Genomic DNA, 21164 nt, shown 5'->3' on the forward strand with positions numbered 1-21164 from the left:
AGAAATCTGGAGGTTGAAACCTAACTGGAAAGGCAGGCCAGAGATGCATGCTTCAGCTGGGGATAGTGATGGTGATAGTGGGATTTCCTGAACAGTGGGAGGCAGCAGAGGGAACTGGTTATCCAGAGGAGACAGAGAAGTTGCCAAGAGAGAAGGCATTGATGACAACTTTATACCTTCTTTATGATTTTGCTTGTGAATCACCTTGGCAGGAGGCACAGAGTAGTTGTTCAATAAACCTTTGGGTAAACACACCAATTCCTTTGGACGTGGATTTGCTCTAGCACGTTGCTTATTTGTCATATATGCAGAATGGTAAATGTATCCAGTAACTATTTTAGTCTTGTTAGTTTAGGCTTTCAAGAATAAAATCTTTATTACCCCAGGAGTACCAAATAGGGAGATTTTTTCCCATCAAAGCCTATATTTAAATAATTTCCTCCTCCTTTTAGATGAGATAGTTACTGGAATATTTTTCTTCTAAGTTGACTTACTTTGTCAACAGTGTGCTATAGAAAAAAAATATTTCCTTTCATTAAACAAGGTGTCCAGTATCTTGATTGTGATAAAAGTAGATCAAGGTGGAATCCTAGTGATCATTTACCCATAATCAATGAAGATCTCTGCAAGCTTTGATTAGATTAATATCCACCACCCCTCCCCTCTCCTTCGCCCCTTGGCCTAGTAAAATTTGCCTGCATCTCCTACATTATATTCTTACACATTTGTAAAATTTAGAGAATGTTGCTTGGTATGAATGATGTGGGGCTCAGGTCCTTCACAATATACCTGTAATACCAGTCTTGTTATCCCTATCGCACGGATAAAAATTAAAGGAGGACTCCTCTGGAGTATGACTTAGAGACCCTGGACTGCTAATCAGAAACTTTACTCTTTTCTAAATATAAAGCCAAACATCTTGTCTCATTGGGCCCTCTCTTTACGAGAGCCATTACATTTGGAATTTTGAACATAACTTATTCCATGGTTTACTCATGGCATTTTCATTAATATTTTGGAAACACAATCTAACTTTGAACTAAAAGCCACTGATCAAAATCTACAAGTAACATTATGTGGCAAATAATGCCTGGGCTAAATATAAAAGCAGAGTAACTTCGGAAAACTGAGCCATTCTTCTCACAGGTAACCCAAAAAGAGTTTTCATAAAACGTTTTGTGTGGCACCAGAAATTGGTGCTGGCTGATTAAACAGGAAAGGAGTTTATTATGCAAATATTTATGGGAGAACCAGCTCGAAGCTAAGAGGCTGGGGATGATGTCCAACTACAAGCTGCAGAACAGGCCTGCAGAGCTTAACCACAGCCTTCACTGCTGTTGCCCCTGCCCCCCACTGCTGTTTCTGCAGCATGAGTTTGGCTTCTATTTTTTTAAATTTATTTTATTGAAGTATAATTTGACATACAATGTGTTAATTTCTGCTGTACAGCAAAGTGATTCAGTTATATATACATGTTCTTTCTTTAAATTTTAATAATCCCACATATTTTCCATCTAAACTTTTAAAAAATAAGTTTATTTATTTATTTATTTTAGTGGCGTTGGGTCTTTGTGGCTGCGCGTGTGCCTTCTCTAGTTGCAGCAAGCAGGGGCTACTCTTCGTTGCAGTGGCTTCTCTTTGTTGCGGAGCACGGGCTCTAGGCGGGCGGACTTCAGTAGTTGTGGCACGTGGGCTCAGTAGTTGTGGCTTGTGCTCTGGAGAGCAGGCTCAGTAGTTGTGGCGCATGGGCTTAGTGGCTCTGCGGCATGTGGGATCTTCCCAGACCGGGGCTCAAACTTGTGTCCCCTGCATTGGCAGGTGGATTCTTAACCATTGTGCAACCAGGGAAGTGTGTATATATATATATATATATATATATATACTTTTTCATATTCTTTTCCATTATGGTTTATTACAGGATATTGAACATAGTTCCCTGGGCTGTAAGAAGGACCTTGTTGTTTATCCATTGTATATATAATAGTTTGCACCTGCTAAACCCAAACTCCCAATCCAACCCTCCCCCACCCTTCCTCCCCCCTGGCAACCACAAGTCTGTTTTCTATGTCTGTGAGTCTGTTTCTGATTCATAGATAAGTTCATTTGTGTCATATTTTAGATTCCACATATAAGTGATATCATATGGTATTCGTCTTTCTCTGTCTGACTTACTTCACTTAGTATGACAATCTCTAGGTCCATCCATGCTGCTGCAAATGGCATTATCTCATTCTTTTTTATAGCTTAGTACTATTCCACTGCATATATATGTACCACACCTTCTTTATCCATTCCTCTGTCAGTGGACACTTAGGTTGTTTCCGTGTCTTGGCTATTGTGAATAGTGCTGCTATGAACATAGGGGTGCGTGTATCTTAGTTTTGTCTGGTTGGCTGCTATTTTTGCCACCATATGGATTCTGTGTGGTGCCTCCTTCCTCAAGTTGCTCACTTCTTCTCTTTATTTTTAAAAAAAATTTCCTATATGGATTTTTTTTAAAAAAAATTGTTATGAACATATGAGATCTACCCTGAACACATTTTTAAGTGTATCATCCAGTATTGTTAACTGTAGGCATGATGTGGTAAACAGATCTTGAGAGCTTATCTTATGTAACTGAATTATTAGGGCAGCCTAAGTCACATGCTTGTATTCTGTAAATGATATCGGGCTTATTTCTGGGTTCCATCTTGGGAAGTCAGGATTCTTAAGCCTTCATATTCCCTGGACATGGCAAGGGCATTCTAAGGTGCTAGCCACACAAAAATTATAATAAACAGCTGGTACGGTTTAATGTTTATAAAACTAGGATCCAAATGGTTCATTCTCAAATAATGTATATTCATATATTCAAATGAATATGGCCCAGTAATTTCAAAATCTTTTTGAATATCCCAAAAGCCATATATAATCTTCAGCAATGATTCTTAAAATTCCTTCTTTACTCTCCTATCCATCATGCTACAAAGTGCAGCTGCCCTGTACCTCCTGCCTTCAGAGTCCTTGGGAAAGTCCCCATTTGTCTAAGGAGGCCTCTGCTCCGCTTCTGCTTTCCTCACCTTTCTTCCCAATTCCCCATCGCAAAAGCTTAAGAACACAAGAACGGGTGTACCAAGGAAGAACTCACCTTGGAGGGAGACAGAGAAATGAGATTAAGACAGGCGAATCTAGAATTCTCTTTTGCCCTTAAAAGAAGGGGAATGGATCCAGGCATAAGAGAAACACTTTTAGTAGTGATACTTAAAAAATACTTGGAATACTTAATTGGTTAACAAAACATGCAGACTGCTATACGATCTGTGGTTGAAATGTTGACTGTGACTCAAAGTCGTCTATATAAAAGCAGCTTAGCTAAAGATGATAAAAGGAACAGACTCCCAAGTATTTTAAAGGAAAACTAAAGGCTAGTATTCATGAGTCTAAAAAAAAAGTTAATTTGATTTCAAGTTCCCAGTAGAGAATTATTTCTTTAATTAACAGTAATTCAGAGTTACAATTATTGTCACAAAAAATTGATTCTTGGACATTCCTGGTTAGCTCGGTGCTACCTCTTCGGGATCCTCATGTATCTCCCATGATAGTTGGTGCCAGGTGCAGTGACACTTCCTTCAAATATTCATTCTTTTATGAAATCCTGTTGACCCTGGCACAAAGCCATTAAAGTGTCTATTCATGTCTGCTGCTCTACCAAATGAAAACCTTACACAAGATTTCAGACCAATATTGCTTTAGATAGACAGTTGGATCTGAATACAGCCAGCAACACAATTTCTGCTGAGCAGATATCAGATAGCCTCCCTTACAATATTGAATACATCTTGAAATTACTGAAGAATTCTACCTAGGGTAGCAGGGATCTGTACTTCTGCCAGAAGTATAGCTGTAATAGAAATTCAGTAACTGAACCTAACACCAGTCATTTGGTTGTTCCAAATTATTTCCTCCAGAGCAGGTACACTGAATTGCTGGCTCATTTTCATGGACGGGCTGGGTGTTCCTGTTACCTTTTAATTCTTGCCAACTGGAGAAGCATTTACTCTTGGGTCAGGTTAAAACTTAGAACACTGTTTCAGTGTTTTGTGGGAAGCTATCCTCTTAGTTGAACTCATAAATTATAAGGTGAATTGTACTCCAGAGTTTATACGCTATAACATCTTGAGTTATTTGATATGCTTCTCTCCCCAAGCCTGGGCTGTTAGAACAAGCATGGATGCCCAGGGCAGAAACTCCCATAGGGCATCCACTGGGGAAAGAGGAGGTAGTTCTGAAAGTCATAACTGCAAAAACATGGTGGGGGGATTGGTGGCACATTGAAAATGAAGAACTAAGAGTCTGCTTTAGAAGAACTTCAAGTTGCCTTTATTTTCATGTGCATTGTTCAAATGTCTTAGCAGTTCTCATTGCAATTTGTTTTGTGAAATATATTAGGCATTCAGTGTAGCTATTTTCAGGTTTATTATGCAGGATTCTGATTCATAAAAATATTCCATTAAATGCAATCGCTCAGGTAATTACTTTGCTTAATCTACAGCATACTTTAATTAACGTTGCACAGAATTCTGATTTAATCAATTAGATTTGATCTAATATAACTTAGCTGTAAATACATTTTACGATGCAGCAGCCCCAAATCATTATCAGGAACTAAGGTAATATACAACTCTACCTAAAATGAACAAATTTCCCATGTTAAGAAAAGTAAATCATCATTTGAACTATAATTTTAGTATTTAAAAAAGTAAACTATAAATAGTGGATCATTCTATTTCCATTAATAGTCTATGAAAAACAATCTCATTGGGAGTGTTAGAACTTAAAAAATATGTTTTATTTGCATCTATTCCCCGACAGCCTTGAGAACAAAAGATTAAACTCAAGCAAGATTCACCACTTTTTTTTTTTTTTAATTTTTTTTGTCTGCATCACCCAGTTCCCTGACCAGGGATTGAACCTGGGCCGCAGCAGTGAAAGCCCGGAATCCTAACCACTAGGCCACCAGGGAACTCCCAAAATTCACCACTTTTTGGCTCTGTAAACAGACTCATTAACATCAGTATCTCAGGATATTTATTCACTGCTCTGGGGTGAGTTTTGCCTCCCCCCAAAAAAGATATGTTTAAGTCCTAACTCCCCCAGTACTTCGGAATGCAACCTTATTAATGGAAATAGGGTCACTGCAGATGGAACCAGTTGAGGTCATACTGAAGTAGGGTGGGTCCCCAATCCAATATGGCTGGTGGCCTTATAAGAAGACCACCATGTGACAACACAGACACACACAGGGAGAAGGCCATGTGAGAGGAAGGCCGAGTTTGAAGTTAAGTAGCTGTAAGCCAAGGAACACTGAAGATTTCTGGCAACCAACCAGAAACTAAGAAGAGGCAAGGAAGGATTCTCCTTCAGGTTTCAGAGGGAGCACGGCCCTGCTGACACCTTGATTTTGGACTGCTATCCTCTTAGAACTGTGAGACAACACATTTCTGTCATTTTAAGCCACGCAATTTGTGATGCTTTGTTTCGGCAGACCTTGGAAATGAAAACACTCACTAAAGCCAAGCTGAGAGCTACAACTCAGCATAACCAGAACTTACAAAATTACTATTAATGAAAGTGGGGGATGAGGGATGTATCTTGCCAAACTATTTTTAAAAATGCAGGTGCCGTTTTTAGTTTGAAGTTAACTTTTACATTCCTAAGCAAGTATAGACATAAATCTAACACATTTTGTCTCCAGCACCTCCTCATACACAGCACCTAGCAGAGTGCCTTGAACATAAATCACCCAACAGTATATTTTGTAGCTTAGTTTAAAGGGATTAAAAATGAAAATAGCCTATAAATATTAAAATACCCACTTATAGAACTTGAGCTGTAAAAGATAGTGTTACTGAAATGTGAGAATAAGCCCTGAAAAGAATTTACATGAGGTTCATCAAGGCAAAATTTCATCTTGAATCTATTTGTGGATAATAAAATAGATACCCAGCTAGTTTGTGGATCATTCAGATTCTATATTTTCTGTTGCCCTTGTTTTCACTTTGAAAAAATTACTTTTAGCACCTACGCTATGTGAAGGGCAGGGATAAATAATAACATTTAGGTTCTTGATACTAACTTGCTAACAGATCTTATTGCAGAGGGTATAGAATAGGTAGAAATTTAAAATACAATGAAAAATGAATTTCGGGGATTATCTGTAAATTCTTTTTTTCTCCCTGAATATTCAGGAGTTGACTCCTGTTTGGTTGTTACAGGAATGATAATGTTTGGAAAGGCATCAATAGACAGGAGCAAAGGATCTGGACACAGACAGCTAACAGAGCAGGGGCCACACAGCACACACCCAGTCAAGGGAAAAGTTTCCTCAGGGGTCCACGAAGGCCGCCAGATGACTCCAGTTGATTGCATGCATCTTTGCCAGGTCCTTTGAGAAACAGCCTCTTCCCATTCTTGGGGGGTCTTCATGAGCCTCTGGCCCTCCTGGTTGTTTCTGGACACTTTGACCTTCGCCTGTTCTGTGGGTAGAAATAAGTAGCATAAAACAACCCCCAAACCCAGATCATTTCTGAGCATTTACTGCCAGATGGGATGAATTGAAGTTTAAATTACCAGGTGTAGTATCCCTTAGCAGGACTAAGCCTCAAACCTCCCTGAGATCCATTCCTGGAAATATATAACTGGGACTACAAGATAAATTAGATTTGTAAAACATAGACAAAACTAATATTTCCTGGGTGTCTACTATAGTTTAGGTTCTACCCTATGCATTCCACAGATAATCTTATTTAATCTTTTAAATTTAATTTTTTAATTGAAACAATGTACATTTTATAAACATCAAAACGATTGGGTGGTGAGTACTTGGGAGCTTTTTAAAAGGAATATACTACATGATATTTTTCATATTTAAAAAACAGACAAATAATATGATTAGGCTTATATTAAAAGCGGCAGTCCCCTGCGCCAGCCTTCCTTACTCCCAGGTCCCTCTCGTTAGCCAGTATTTCTTAATCATTAAAATTTGGTCTTCTAGCACTTACTTTCTTATTTTGAAATAACAATACAGATACTGCTTTTTTTTTTTTTTTTTTTTTTTTTTTTGGTTTTAGATGTTGTTTATTGACTTCTTATGGCAGATGAGGATGTAACTCTATACCTCCCTCTCACATACATTTACTTCTTTCTATCCTTCTCATATTTACATCACAGTTTTTGGTTAAATCAGTATTTGGGGCTGACATTTTAACTATATAAATATTATTTATAGGTAAGTCACATAGTAGGCTATATTTCTTCTCTTGTGTATCTCATTGTTTTCACCAGACTTAACGGTTGCCTTTTTTTAAGTTTTATTTTTTTTGGTTTGTTTGGTTTCTGTGCTTTTATTACTAACTCATCCTTAGATTCTTGATATAAGTAAATTGCCTTGAACGTGTTTAAATGTTCTGTTTCATATTTATTTTGGAGAACTTCATCTAAAGTCTTTAGGTTTCTTCCTCCTATTCCAAGTTAGTTATTCTCTAAACCTGGCATATGCTGTTAGTGGGACTTTTTCCTTCACCATTATCTTGCATATTTTTAATGGAAAGGTAAATTATAATTTTATTTATTTCTAAACTGAGGTATAGTTAATTTAGTGTTGTGTTAGTTTCAAGTGTACAGCAACGTGATTTAGTTATATATCTATCCTTTTTCAGATTCTCTATCTTGAGATTTTTTTTTCTTTCCTTTCTCCTATGTTGAATTTCCTGTTTCCTGGGGTTCTACAGCTTTCTCCTAGTTTACACCCTCATTTTGGTAGAGCATATCCTTCAGGAGTTTCCAGAGAAAGGTAAATATCTAGGACCTCAGTTTTATGAAAATGTCTATATTCTATTCTAACATTTCATTGATTGTTTTGCTGGGTATTGATTTTTAGGACAGAATTTTTCCTCAAACCTCTAAAGGCAAATTTCTCCATCACCTTCAAGCTTCAGTGGTGCCGTTGAGAAGTTTCACGCTACTCTGGTCCTCATTTCCTTGTGATCATTTCTTTTTCTCTCTGGAACTTTTTAGGCTCATCTCTTTATCCTGGTGTTCATGAGGTGTTTTGGTCAGATAAATCCTCTGAGAGGATTTGCTTCTACCAAATACTTGGAGGGTATAACCAATCTGGGATTAATCAGAATTAAATTCTTGGCTAGAGGTTTATCAGACCATCTAGGTAATCTGAATTTGTGCCACAAACCTGGGTGGGGGCTGACTTGTGGTTCCAAATTCTCAGTGGCAATTTCTCCCCTCTCTACTCTTGCCAAAATCTGAAATGGTCAGTTTTCCTTGTGGTCCATTGGAGGTAGTATGGGGGTTTATTTGCAGTTTGCCCTTACACTGAAGGATTAGCACTTTGGAATCCCAGAATTCTGGTAGGAGGAGAATCTGCTGTTAGACCTCCCACCTCGGACTAGTTAGTGTTGGGCTTTGTTCTTATGCCCATTCTCCAAAATGCTGTGAAAATCAGTCTGCACTTAGCTGATTTGACAAATGCTCTTGGGATAACAGAGTATTGCTTACATTTCTAGGACCCTGCCTTCACTCAGTGCCTGGCCTGGGATTTCCTTACTTCTTTGTCTGATGTTTCAAAGATGATTTTAAAAAGTTATGTTTTGTCCAGAAATTTTAGTTATTTCCAGCAGTCCAGATACTTATCCTGTCATATTCCTGGAAATGGGAGTCTATATCACCTTTTTAAACCTCAATTTCTTCATCTGAAAAATGGGGATGATAATAGTATCCACCTCATAGTATTTCAGGAATTGGTGAGATTGTTAATAAGTATAAAGCTCTTAACACTGTGTGGCTCTTCCTCTTTTTTTTTTTTAAGTGGCATTCTCAAAGTATAAATAGAAGTGCTCTTCCATGCTACATTTTTATAGGTGTTTGGTGCACTAATGCCAGGGGGCGATGTGAATAATCTGAGGTCTTATTAACTTGTATATTTATTATATTAAGAAATATAGTTCTTTCCATTCCAAAAATCTTCATTTTACATGGAAACCAAGCGAGTAAACACCATTAGTAGCCTAGATCTTTTTTAAAATTAAAAAAAAAAAAAAATTTTTTTTAAATTTATTTTTGGCTGCATTGGGTCTTTGTTGCTGCACGCGGGCTTTGTTGCTGCTAGGTGCGGCGAGCGAGGGCTGCTCTTTGTTGCGGTGCGTGGGCTTCTCATTGCGGTGGCTTCGCGGGCTCTAGAGCGCAGGCTCAGTAGTTGTGGCACACGGGCTTAGTTGCTCTGCGGCATGTGGGATCTTCCTGGACCAGGGCTCGAACCCGTGTCCCCTGCATTGGCAGGTGGATTCTTAACCACTGCACCACCAAGGAAGCCCCAGTAGCCTAGATCTTAATTGAGAACATGAGATTTATTGAAGTGGAATCCTCAATTTGTACATTTCTTGAGACCAAAGAACTAGAAAATCTCCCCTCCCCGCTTAATCAAATAAGACTCTAAAGGGGCAGAAAATGGATGCCTTCTCTTACCACAAACTAGGTTATACTCTAATTTTTTTCTCCACCATTTTTTATTGCCACAGAGAGTTGAATTGCACGAGAAGGTCCTCTTAAAGTCCCCAGATAAGTTCCCTCTCAGTAATCGCCCTTCTCTTTAAAAACAATTTGCACCCACTGCCAAGCAGCTCTTGTGCAGAACCAGCTCTCTCTGGAGGTTGACTTGCCCCTTGGGGCATCTCAGGGACACTTCTTTAGTAGGTGCATCGTGATATTCTTCACAGCAAGCATGGTTTCTGTACAGGTGGGTTTGATGAGCATCTCTGGGAGTAAAAAGCCAAAATGCCCAGTGTCACGTAGTTCGAAAGCAAATGTGTACGGTATTCCATTTTTGTAGGCCCAATCCATTGAGCTACCAGAGCTCACATCTAAAAGTTAAAAAAAAAAAAAAAAAAAAAAGTCAGCTTCACTAAAGAGTCTGCATAATTTTCAAAATGTATATATAGTACTTGCTTACTAAGCTGTACTAAATCTTTCCAATTAAATACCCTTTCAACGAGAGCAGTTTAAGCTGAGTTCCTTAGCATCAGGCTCATGGAACTTATAAATCATACCTGCTTTCATCATAAATCATCCCAGCCACCTTCAATCTGGTTCTTGCCTCTGCCAATTATGGAAACTTTGTTCTTTGAGGAGCTAGTCTAAGTAGTAATGCTTTTCTAGTATGATGACCTCAATTTCTTAGCCGCAACTCCAATATCATTTCTCTCCACCTTCACTTTATTCTCCAATAAACATAATCACACTGTGGACTTTTTCTCTTCTCAGTTCTTCTCCTTTTCTAAGGTCTAGAATATTGAAATTCTGATCCCAGAAAACCTCTTTTCTTCTTCTCGCCCTATTTTTTCACTCCTGATGAACCTGTTCTTTGCCTTTACTTATTACAGTTTCCAGACTTCCCCTGGGCTTCTTACAATTTCATTGAACTCTCTAGCTGGGCATGGTTAATTACTCCACTGAATTTCTCACCAGACCCTTTTTCTAGTCCTTTTCAGCTTTTGTTTTGCTAATTCTCAATCCCTAGTCCAGTTTCTCTGTTTTCTCCCTCACAAGGTAGGTGGAGAAACTGTGTGTTGGAAATTCATGCTAATCTCTGTGGTGCTTCTCCATTACCAGTGGTGCCCTGGGCTCCTTTTTCTAGACCTTCACTTATGGAACCTTTCTCATTCTCTTCTGGTCCTGCCCCTCACTTTACCACCGTCTCCATACTCATCATGGGTAGTTAGCCCATCACCTCCTCTGCTTACATCGCAATCCTGACTTGTCTCCTTCTAGCTCAGGAAGAAATGCTGCTCGTCTTTTACACTTGGTGTGGTTTGATCCCATTTGTTGCTGTCTTCTCTAGGACCCTGTTTCCTTAGTAAACCTCCCCCCAACCCCACCTTGCATCTTGCATTTTGGACACCAAAATGTCCAAGCACTGCTTTCCTGTAGCACTTCCTTCTCGTGATCCTATTATATACCATCTTCTTTTTCTTCTTCCTTTCGATTTAGAACTCAAAAGAGAATCTATGTATGTTGCTTCTATATCCTCAACCACTTTCAGTCTGGTTCTTGCCTCTGCCAGGCTGTGAAACCTTTGTTCTTGAAGGTCACCAATGACAGCAGGCCTGATCTCCTTTTTTGTTTTTCTTTCCCCTCGGATCCCACGTTCAACCTCTCAGCAGCATTTAACCTAGTTGACAAATCCATTCTGGTAACTCTCGCTTTCTGGCTCCTATGACTTTACATGCTCTAGCTTTTCAGCACAGAGTTGAAAGTGCAGGTGCTTTAGGGCTTGGGCTATATCTGGTCCCAGCACCTGCCGTGACTCTCTGTGCCTCAGTCTCCCCTTTGAAAAAGGGATCATAATACTTACTGCATAGGGTTGTTGCAAAAATTGAATAATGTGCTCAGGATATATTAGATGTTATTGTTGTGCATATTTACACCCCAAAGTGCCTAGTATGCAGTTTTTTTTTAGCCTAACATGCTTTTAATAATTAATTAATAAATGAATGAATTTTCATAGAAGACTCTTTCTATACTTTTCTCCCTGAAATTTATATGATCCAGCCTGACATAACCCCATTTTATTATTTAAAAAATTTCCCACTCAAATGATACCACTTTTTAATGCTATTTTTGCCAGGAAAAGTGAGAGATAGAATTATGTGATGATGACAATTAAATAACTCTGCTGTTTCCCAGGCCCCCCTTGCTTCAGTTGGGGACAGAAGGCAGGCTGTGGCTTCACTGTCCCTCTGAGTTAGATTTACTGGACCTGCAAATAGTAGTCATAGTAGCCAAAGTCATAGACAATATTTGCCAACACTTACATCATAGTGATATGACAGCCTCACTTCTATGGTAACAGGTTGTTCTTGGTAAATATAATACTATGACTGTGCCTTGATACCAAGCTGAAAAGGTGAACTGAGAGTAAGATTTTTAAAAATTAATGTTGTTAGGTTTTTAATATATATTGTTGGCATTAACTGGTAATGTGATTTTTAAAAATACTACATTTCCCCTTTCAAGGTGGCTCTGTTAAAAAAACAGCTGTAAAAAGGTCAGCATTAGACCAATGACCATGAACTTAAGAAAAAACCTCTGATACTTAAGACACTACCATTACTAGGATAAACTTATATGATAAACAGTGTTAATTAACAAACCAAGCATTTCTGCTGAAGGCTGAAGAAAGTGAGTGGTTAGGAATATAATGATGGGTAAATTAAAGAAATCAAGGAGAAATTTGCTACCTCACTAACAAGTATAATCAGATGTCACTATGTATACATATATATGTAATGTGTGTATATACCTTCATATGCATGCGTAGACATTCACAGAGTACTAACCACTATACGATCACGGCAAGCTCCTGGAACACCGCTAGACATTCAGAAATATATGATTTCTCACTAGATTTTTCAAGTCATATAGTCAGTGAATTTTAGAGTTTGAAAGGCCATGAGAAATGATCTAGTCCAATTCCTCATTTAACAGTTATGGAAACTGAAGCCCAGGACTAATATATTTGTCAGGATTACATCTAACTAGTGGCAGAATGAAGACTAGAATCCATTTCTCCTGGTTCTTTGTCCAAGTTCTTTCCATATACCTGGTTGCTCTTTATTTCATATGAAATAAGAAATATTTTAATTACCTTTCAAGGGGAAATTCAGTTGAAGGTGTTACGTAAGAAACAGAATTTCATAACAAGAATGGTAGAGGGAAGGGATAAAAGGGAAGCTCTTTCAAGGGCTCAAACATTACATCATTATCTTCTCAAGGCCCATTTCTACCTTTGCAGTAGTTACAACTGCTTAAGGAGCCCATTTTGGTACTTTGTACTGTCATAAGATCTCAGTTCAACCTTGCAGTCTTTACTACATGCTTAGAATATTCTCTGCTTAGGATTTTTTCAATTGGTACAGTGATTTCTGTCAAGCAGGGTAAAACTAATCAGACATAAACTCCCTCCATCTTCCTTGGCTAATTTGGTAGTCAAAATTTTCACTTTATGGGGGAACACATTTCCTGGGGTTTTTGAGGGAGGTCGTTACACAGGATATTGGTTCAAGAGATGATTCCAACACAGTATCCACAGGAAACTTACACAGTGTGCTGGAAGCAGGCCCGTATCGATACTGTATGCCGTATACCGACTGAAGTGCATTCACAGCTTTATAAGCCGCAGATTCCTGTGAGGTTCAATGGAGAAATTTTATCACTTATATCATTGCATTGAAACCTTTAGAAACACTGACACGTTGTCTGAGCATTATCAGTCATCAATTTGGAGAACACTAGGCACATTGGTGAATAGCTATATTTAATAATAATATTGCTACTCTTTGTCACATGCTGCATTTTTTTTTAAAGACACGGAGGAATCTTTTTTTTTTGGAGTTTGTTTATTTATTTATTTATTTATTTTTGGCTGTGTTGGGTCTTCGTTTCTGTGCGAGGGCTTTCTCTAGTTGCAGCAAGCGGGGGCCACTCTTCATCGCGGTGCGCGGGCCTCTCACTATCGCGGCCTCTCTTGTTGCGGAGCACAGGCTCCAGACGCGCAGGCTCAGTAGTTGTGGCTCACGGGTCCAGTTGCTCCGCGGCATGTGGGATCTTCCCGGACCAGGGCTCGAACCCGTGTCCCCTGCATTGGCAGGCAGATTCTCAACCACTGCGCCACCAGGGAAGCCCCCACATGCTGCGTTTTGCAATATGTTTTAGAACACATTATTTCCCTTGATTAATTCTCACAATGAGCCAGTGATCAGTAATATTTCCATACACAGACGAGAAAAGGAAGGCCCAGCGAGGTTCAGTGGTCAGGCTGGGGTTACACAGCAAGGAGTGGCTATGTTGGGATAAATACATCTTCTGAGGCTGATTTACTGTTCTGTTCTCTTCACTTTAGTTCAGAGACACCCATTTCTATAAATTACAAAATGCTTGACAGGGCAGAGCCCTAGTCAGTCTTGCTCATAGCTACAAATATAGTATTTAGCAATGTGCCTGTATATAACAGACAATCACTATTTCTTGCATGAATGTTGAATAAGCATAGATCTGCAACAGTATCAAGTTAATCTTATTGATCTTTAAGTACATACATCTTTAAGTGGCTAGGTTCAAGGTATTTAAAACCCATTTGGATCAATTTGGAAACGCTTTAATTCAGTAAGAATGACTCCTCTTGCTCTGTGTGTTTATCCCTTGTGGGAATGGAAACACTTTCAGAATGCTTTGTGACTTCTAAGGTTACACAGGCTTCTGGCAGAGCTCAGCCAGGTGTGGCTAAGATGTAGAAATTCTGAGGTGGAACTTCCTACCAATGCCAAAAAGCAGGAAAAATAAACACCTTCAAAATACTAAAAGGCGAATATTCTAAGATGAACTAGAATGACACGGACTACCCTTGAAAACATTTTCAAATGGTATAAAAGCACTAGTTTCAGCAAGGAGTTAGAGAAGTATTGTATGACCAGTGAGAGGAAAAGAAGTGTGTTGAAACCAGTATACAACTCTCCCATTTCCAGTTGCCTGTGAATAATTTAATCCATCAGTTGAAGCACTCCGGGCAACGTGGTGCTGTGTGCTGGACCTGGCTTCAGCGGGCTGTCCTCACTCACCTCAGGGATGCAGAAAGCCGCATTTGCAGTAAATGCCACACTGGGTGGCTATTCAGGAACCAGGCTCCAGAACCTGGCAGACATTTATGAATTGATCTCACTGATGACGACATTCTCCTTGCAGGAGCCGACAGAAAGGGAATGTAAACACCATAATGAGGTATCTTAATGGAGAATGTGCTAAGATTTTTAACATCTTCTCCAATGGCCTCAGCAATATTCCCATGGCAAGGGCAGAAATTTCTACATTTGCAAGATTATTGCATCCTGCTGGTGAGGAGACCTTTGTTCCTCATTATTTCAGATGACTAAACCCAAGAAAAATAATCTACTGAGGAAAAAAAAAGATAACCACTCTGCCTATTTTCGCAAAACATATGCATAGTTTTAGCCTTTTGGGCTCACTGGACTTCTGCCAGTGAGGTGCAGGTGCCTGTTTAGACATGATCTTTCCACAAAGAGTAGAAGCTTCATAAAATTTTCTAAGAATTATTTTCCAGGATGGCACCTATTTAAAAGAGTTTAAGTGATTCTTCCTTTTGTCCATTCCTTCTTTTTTCCATTTGTCCAGAAGGACCCAGGTCTCCCTTATTGGACCTCAGCTAAGTAAGGAGTATATTTTTTATTTAAATATTTTCATATTTAAAGCAACTTAGTGACCGAAATATGTTAGCAGAAACACAGACTCCTACATATTGATGGAATGTTTTTGAACAAGTTGAACAGAACTTAATGGTTTCTGGTTAACATTCAGAGACTTATCTATTTTCTGAGAATTGTAATCTTGGTTTTAGCGATTTAGCTTATCTGCAACCCGCTAACAGGATTTCTCAATGGGGTCACCACTGACAGTTTGGACTAAATCATTCTTTGCTGTGGAAGGCTGTCCTGTGCAATGTAGGATATTTCACAGCATCCTTGGCCTCTACCCACTAGATGCCAATAACATCCCCCCCCCCCCGTTGTGGCCATCAAAAAATGTCTCCAACATTGTCAGTGTCCCTTGGGAGGTAAATTCATCATTGGTTGTGAACCACTGACCCACTCTTCATACCACATCCTGCAATCCAAGACACAAGGAAAATAACTCCTGATGGGAAGATAAGTTCAAAATATGGAGAATATTCTCATGTGGTAGTTTCAATATATTGCATATTCTATATAATCTGTTGTGAGAATACAAACAGACGCTGTGTCCAATTTAGAAAAGGCTGAACATCTGCATATAGAAACATTGCGGTACAAGGTGATTAGGTTGCCAGGTCAATAACACCAAGAATGAGAAGCCTATTTGATCCACCGAGGAGCTGAAGAATAGCACTATCAAATATCACTCCCACCTTTACAATATTTCTCAAGAGAGAGAATTTGCTCAGAATTCTTGCATGAAATGCTAAGAACAAAGTTCCTCTTTTGGACAGAATGCAAGCCTTCCCCCAGGCCACCTTCTGACCTCCTCAGGTTCCTCATTCTTCCCGGGTCCTGGCCATCTAGATCAGGAATTCCTGCAACCCCAAGCAACTGGTGCAGGATTTGGAGTCTGAGGTATAGGGAGAGAGAGGATGCTGCTTTTTTATAAACGCTTTTAAATTCAAGCATAAAATACATACAGAAGAGTATACAGATTTTAAGTTTATAGTTCAATGAATGATCACAAGTTGTATGCAGTCATCCAGAACCAGCATCCAGCCAAGGAGTAGAAAATCAACAGCGACCCCAAAGCCCGCCTGTGCCCCTTCCCAATCACTCCTCCCTCCCTCTTCCTTGCTTCTAACACTATGTATTAGTTTGGCCTGGTCTTGAACTTTATAGGCCTTCAGATGATACAGGCTCTGAACCAGACTCACTTGACTGAGGAATTAGTCCCTATAGTGGATAGCTCGTTGGGTTTCTGAGATGAGGTGAGGAAGGAACTCTGCTCTTTCACTTTCAGGTAATCTCATGCCTGAAAGGCTGTTCATTCTTAGCGCTAATTTGTCAGATGCATGCCCAGAGACTTAGTAGCATTAAGCAAATAGCGTTTCTAAATTAAAACTTGCTTTTAATTAATGAGTCAGACCATAATTTACAAACAGTTATTTACTCAATAAAGTTAATTACAGCCCTGCATATGTGACCGAAGCTGTAATGCTAATCAACTCCATCCTGACATTTTCCAAATAACCTGTGGTAAGAATGTAAATATGTTTGAAATGATTGCATTTGCGAAGCAGCATGCACAGTGGTTAAAAGCAACAATGCTAGAGCTAGATTTGGGGTGAATCCTGGCTATGACACTTAGTAGCTCTGTATTCTTAGTATAATGACTTAACATCTTTAAGTTTCAGTTTCCTCATCTGTAAAATGGGGATAATAATTGTTACTGCATATGATTATGAAAAATGAGATTTTATATATATATGAAATGCTTATTAGAACAAACACAATGTGTTTGCTATTATCACTACTACATAGAACCGTCTTAGCATTAGAACAGGATGAAGCCTGACACACACATCCAGCTTCAAGTACTTACCACACAGCTAAAATTGGGGATTGTTGCATATTTGTAAGAATAGGGATACAGCAACATCTGAGCATATGCATGAAAAGAGAGGTAAGCCCTGATGTGCTTCTTGTGTTTTCGGAGGAAGTTAGCTACAGCTTTCACTTCCGGCTCAGATTCTGGGAAAGGTCCACAGTACGTATCATCACAAGGGTGCATGGAAGCTCCTTCATCTGCAAATTAGAAAATGGGGTGAAGGGGTGGGCAGGCAAGAAGCAAGAAACACAAATTGGCGTTGTTAAACTGATTTTTCTTTTATTTCTGGAAACATATGGTATTATTAAGCAGTTCATCTAACTTCTCATTTAAAGAAATCAATACTGAAAAATCCAAGATAGTTCAGGCCTCCATGCATAATGGGAGGGCAGCCTGAATAGGAACTAGGTGCTGCTTGTTTAAGCTTGCATAAACCACTCTAAAGGGAGGGCTCTATCAGTTGGAGAACTAATTCTACATGATCCCCCCAAAGCAGGAAAGGCCTCCTGTTTATACACTCCATGACACTTGCACTTGCCCACCATAACACTCAACACACTTGTAATTAGTGTCAAAATTTACTCATTTAACATGCAACCAGTATTTACACTGATCTGGGTGCCTGGGATACACTGGAAGACAACACAGGAAGAAATCCTTGCTCTAACAGAGCCTACATTCCATCTGGATTCTTTGTTAGACTCTAATGCTCTGTGAAGTCAGGGACTGTGTCTTTCCTGCTGGGCACCTGACAACTAGAACAAGTATGGCAAGTGTTCAACAAATATTTGTTGAATAAATGAATGTCAGATCCAAAGGAAAGGCTAGACCTCTGTACAGGTGTCTGGTAAGATACAAATATTGATATATCAAGAACAGGGAGGCAAGACAGAAATAATTCCACCGAACATGCCATACCAATTTCTGTTATATTTTTAGATCAGCTATATGCAAACTGGCTTTGTGAAACCTGAGGCCTCTCCAGTTTATCTTAGGGGTCAGTTCAGTTAAGAAGTCCTCAAAACTAAATAATTTTCAAATTAAAAATGTATACAGGTCTATGAAGGGGAGGAAGGAAAATAAGATTCACTATAACAATCACACAGTATTAAGTTCCAAGACATTTTGTAAATAATGACATTTTTCATAGTGATTTGCCATTTTGAGTCCTTACAATCTTTCCCATGCCCCTGGAACACTGTAACTCTTTCCATAAACAAATGGAAAATGTTTGGTGAGTCTGTGACATAGTCTAATACTTCTGAAAATGAAAAGACAACTAAGATCAGGCTAATTCTTGAGGATGTTAAATCTTATTGATGCCATAGGAGAGTCTAGATGGGGAACTTAACGGCAATTGTGGTTTTCCTCCTTTGAGTCTAATTCTGGAGATGCCTCAAAAGCAAGTGGGATATGGATAGAACTCAGAACTTAATATAAAAACTGTAGCTGATACTCCTGAAGGAATAGGAAAAATAAAGAGACATTTGAGGAACACTGATGTAAAGCACTGGAAAGGAGAGATCACAAATAGAGCAACTAATTCCAGAGGGAGCAGAAGTAATGAGCCAGAGAAACAAGAACTCACAATAATCTTAATAAATATTCTCAAGGGCATATAGGAGGGCACTGGAAACATTAAACAGGGACAAGAAGTTATAAAAAAAGAACCAATGAGATATAATGGAAATAAAAAACTTAATTCATGGGTTGAGTGAATACAGTTGATGAGTGACTTGATGAGATGGAGTGGGTTTTGAAATGTTCCCAGAAGGCATTAAGAAGGGACAAAGAATTGGAAAAATGAGAAAAAGAAATTAAAGGGTATGAAAAATAGAATAATTGTCAACATCTGATTAATAGGGGTTCTAAAAGAGAAAAAAATTAAGTTAAATATTTGAAGAACTGCTAACTGAAATTGTGTCACGCTTAAAGAAAGATTGAATGGGTACCAACACGAGAGATAAAAGAGAAAATAGCAACACTTTGACACAGTAAAGTGAAATTTAGGAACAGGAACCAATTCCAGAGAGAAAGAAGCAGGCCATCTATAAAGGAATGAGAATTAGATTCACATCTGACATTTTAAATAGCAATACTAGAGTAACATTTTCAAAGTACTCTTGAAAAAAGTAAATGAGTCTAGACTTTTATACCTAGCTGAACTCTTATTGAAATGTGAGAGTGAAATAAAGATGTCATAGTTATTGTGGCATATTTTTATTGGTTATTTTTTCATTTTCAATTTTTTTTTCACTTAGAGGTTTTAAATTTCACATCATACAAAATTTAAAAGTTTTAAAAGGGTTTTATTTTTAATTCTCTTAAGTTCTGCCAGATTGTTTACTAAGTTTGTTACTGTTTACACTCCCACAAGCAATGTAGAAGAGTACCATTTCTCCTCAATACCTACCAACAATACCCTGAAAGTGTATCACCTTTTGATTTTTGCCAGTTTGATGGCAAAATTTAATTTGCCTTCCTACTACAAGTATGTTTGAGCATTGATTCGTAGGTTAACTTTGGATTGGACTCCTCTCTGAATTGCTTAATCATGTCCTTAGCTCATGTTATTCTCTCTTGGGCTGTTTATCTTTTTTCTTACCCATGTATAAAAGAGCTTTGTATAGATGTTTGTCATCTGCATTGCATTTTATTCTCATATTTATAATTTTTCTATTCAATTGTTTATTATAACTTTTATCATTTTAGACATTTTAAATTTTATATAATTACTATGTCTTTTTCAATGCCTTTGGGTTTCCTCTCTTGGTGAAGAAAGTTTTCCCTATTCTAAAGGATTATAGGTTATTTATAGGTTTTCTTCTAAGAATGTTATAATTTTATTTTTTTCCATCTAAGTCTTTAATCCTTCTGGATTTATTTTTGTACATATGTAATGTAGTTATACCTTCAGTTTTTCTACAGTGATAGCCAATTCTATCAGCATCATTTATTAAATATTCTATCATTTTCCCACTGATTTAAAACCTTGGTCATATATTAGAGTCAACTGCATTTGTAGATCTATTCCTGGATTCTCTGTTCTGCTGGTCTATTTGTCTATCTCCATACTGTCACCCTATCAATCTATAGCAGCATTAAGGTATGCTCGATATCAGACAAGTTCCCCTTACTAGTATTCTTTTTTCAGTTTTATTGGTTTCTAGGGTCTATTTACTTTTCCATATAAATTTTATGATCATTTTATCAATTCCCCAAAACAGAAAACAAATGAAAAACCCTGTTGAGATTCTAATTGGAATTGCATTAAACTTAATACTGATTTGGGGAGGATATTATTATACTGAGTCACCCAATCCAAGGACATGTTACGCCATTCCATTTGCTCAGATGGCGTTTTATATTCTTCATTAATATTTTATCATTTTTTCTTTAGTATGTCTTCTTTATTGTTGTTGCTATTATTATTATTATTATTTTAAACATCTTTATTGGAGTATAATTGCTTTACTATGGTGTGTTAGTTTCTGCTGTATAACAAAGTGAATCAGCTATACATATACATATATCTCCATATCTCCTCCCTCTTGCATCTCCCTCACACCCTCCCTATCCCACCCCTCTAGGTGGTCACAAAGCACCGAGCTGATCTCTCTGTGCTATGTGGCTGCTTCCCACTAGCTATCTATTTTACATTTGGTAGTGTATATATGTCCATGCCACTCTCTCACTTCATCCCAGCTTACCTTTCCCACTCCCCGTGTCCTCAAGTCCATTCTCTACATCTGCGTCTTTATTCCTGTCCTGTCCCTAGGTTCTTCAGAACCATTATTTTTTTTTTTTAGATTCCATATATGTGTGTTAGCATACGGTATTTGTTTTTCTCTTTCTGACTTACTTCACTCTGTATGACAGACTCCAGGTCCATCCACCTCACTACAAGTAACTCAATTTCGTTACTTTTTATGGCTGAGTAATAGTCCATTGTATATATGTGCCACGTCTTCTTTATCCAT

General features: G+C 38.3%; 1 protein-coding gene across 1 annotated transcript in view; it reads right to left on the reverse strand.

Annotated features, from left to right (window-relative positions):
* Positions 1–9723: 9723 nt before the first annotated feature.
* The window catches only part of CPA6 (carboxypeptidase A6), a 263728-nt gene continuing 252287 nt past the window's right edge, over positions 9724–21164 (reverse strand). The window contains exons 9-11 of the mRNA XM_068525813.1: positions 17179–17381; positions 13148–13232; positions 9724–9911 (exon numbers count right to left, since the gene is read on the reverse strand). Of these exons, the coding sequence (XP_068381914.1) occupies positions 9724–9911; positions 13148–13232; positions 17179–17381 (476 nt within the window). The remainder of the gene's footprint in view (positions 9912–13147; positions 13233–17178; positions 17382–21164) is intronic.

The sequence above is a fragment of the Eschrichtius robustus genome, chromosome 17 (assembly GCF_028021215.1).
Source record: "Eschrichtius robustus isolate mEscRob2 chromosome 17, mEscRob2.pri, whole genome shotgun sequence".
NCBI classification, from domain to species: Eukaryota; Metazoa; Chordata; class Mammalia; order Artiodactyla; family Eschrichtiidae; genus Eschrichtius; species Eschrichtius robustus.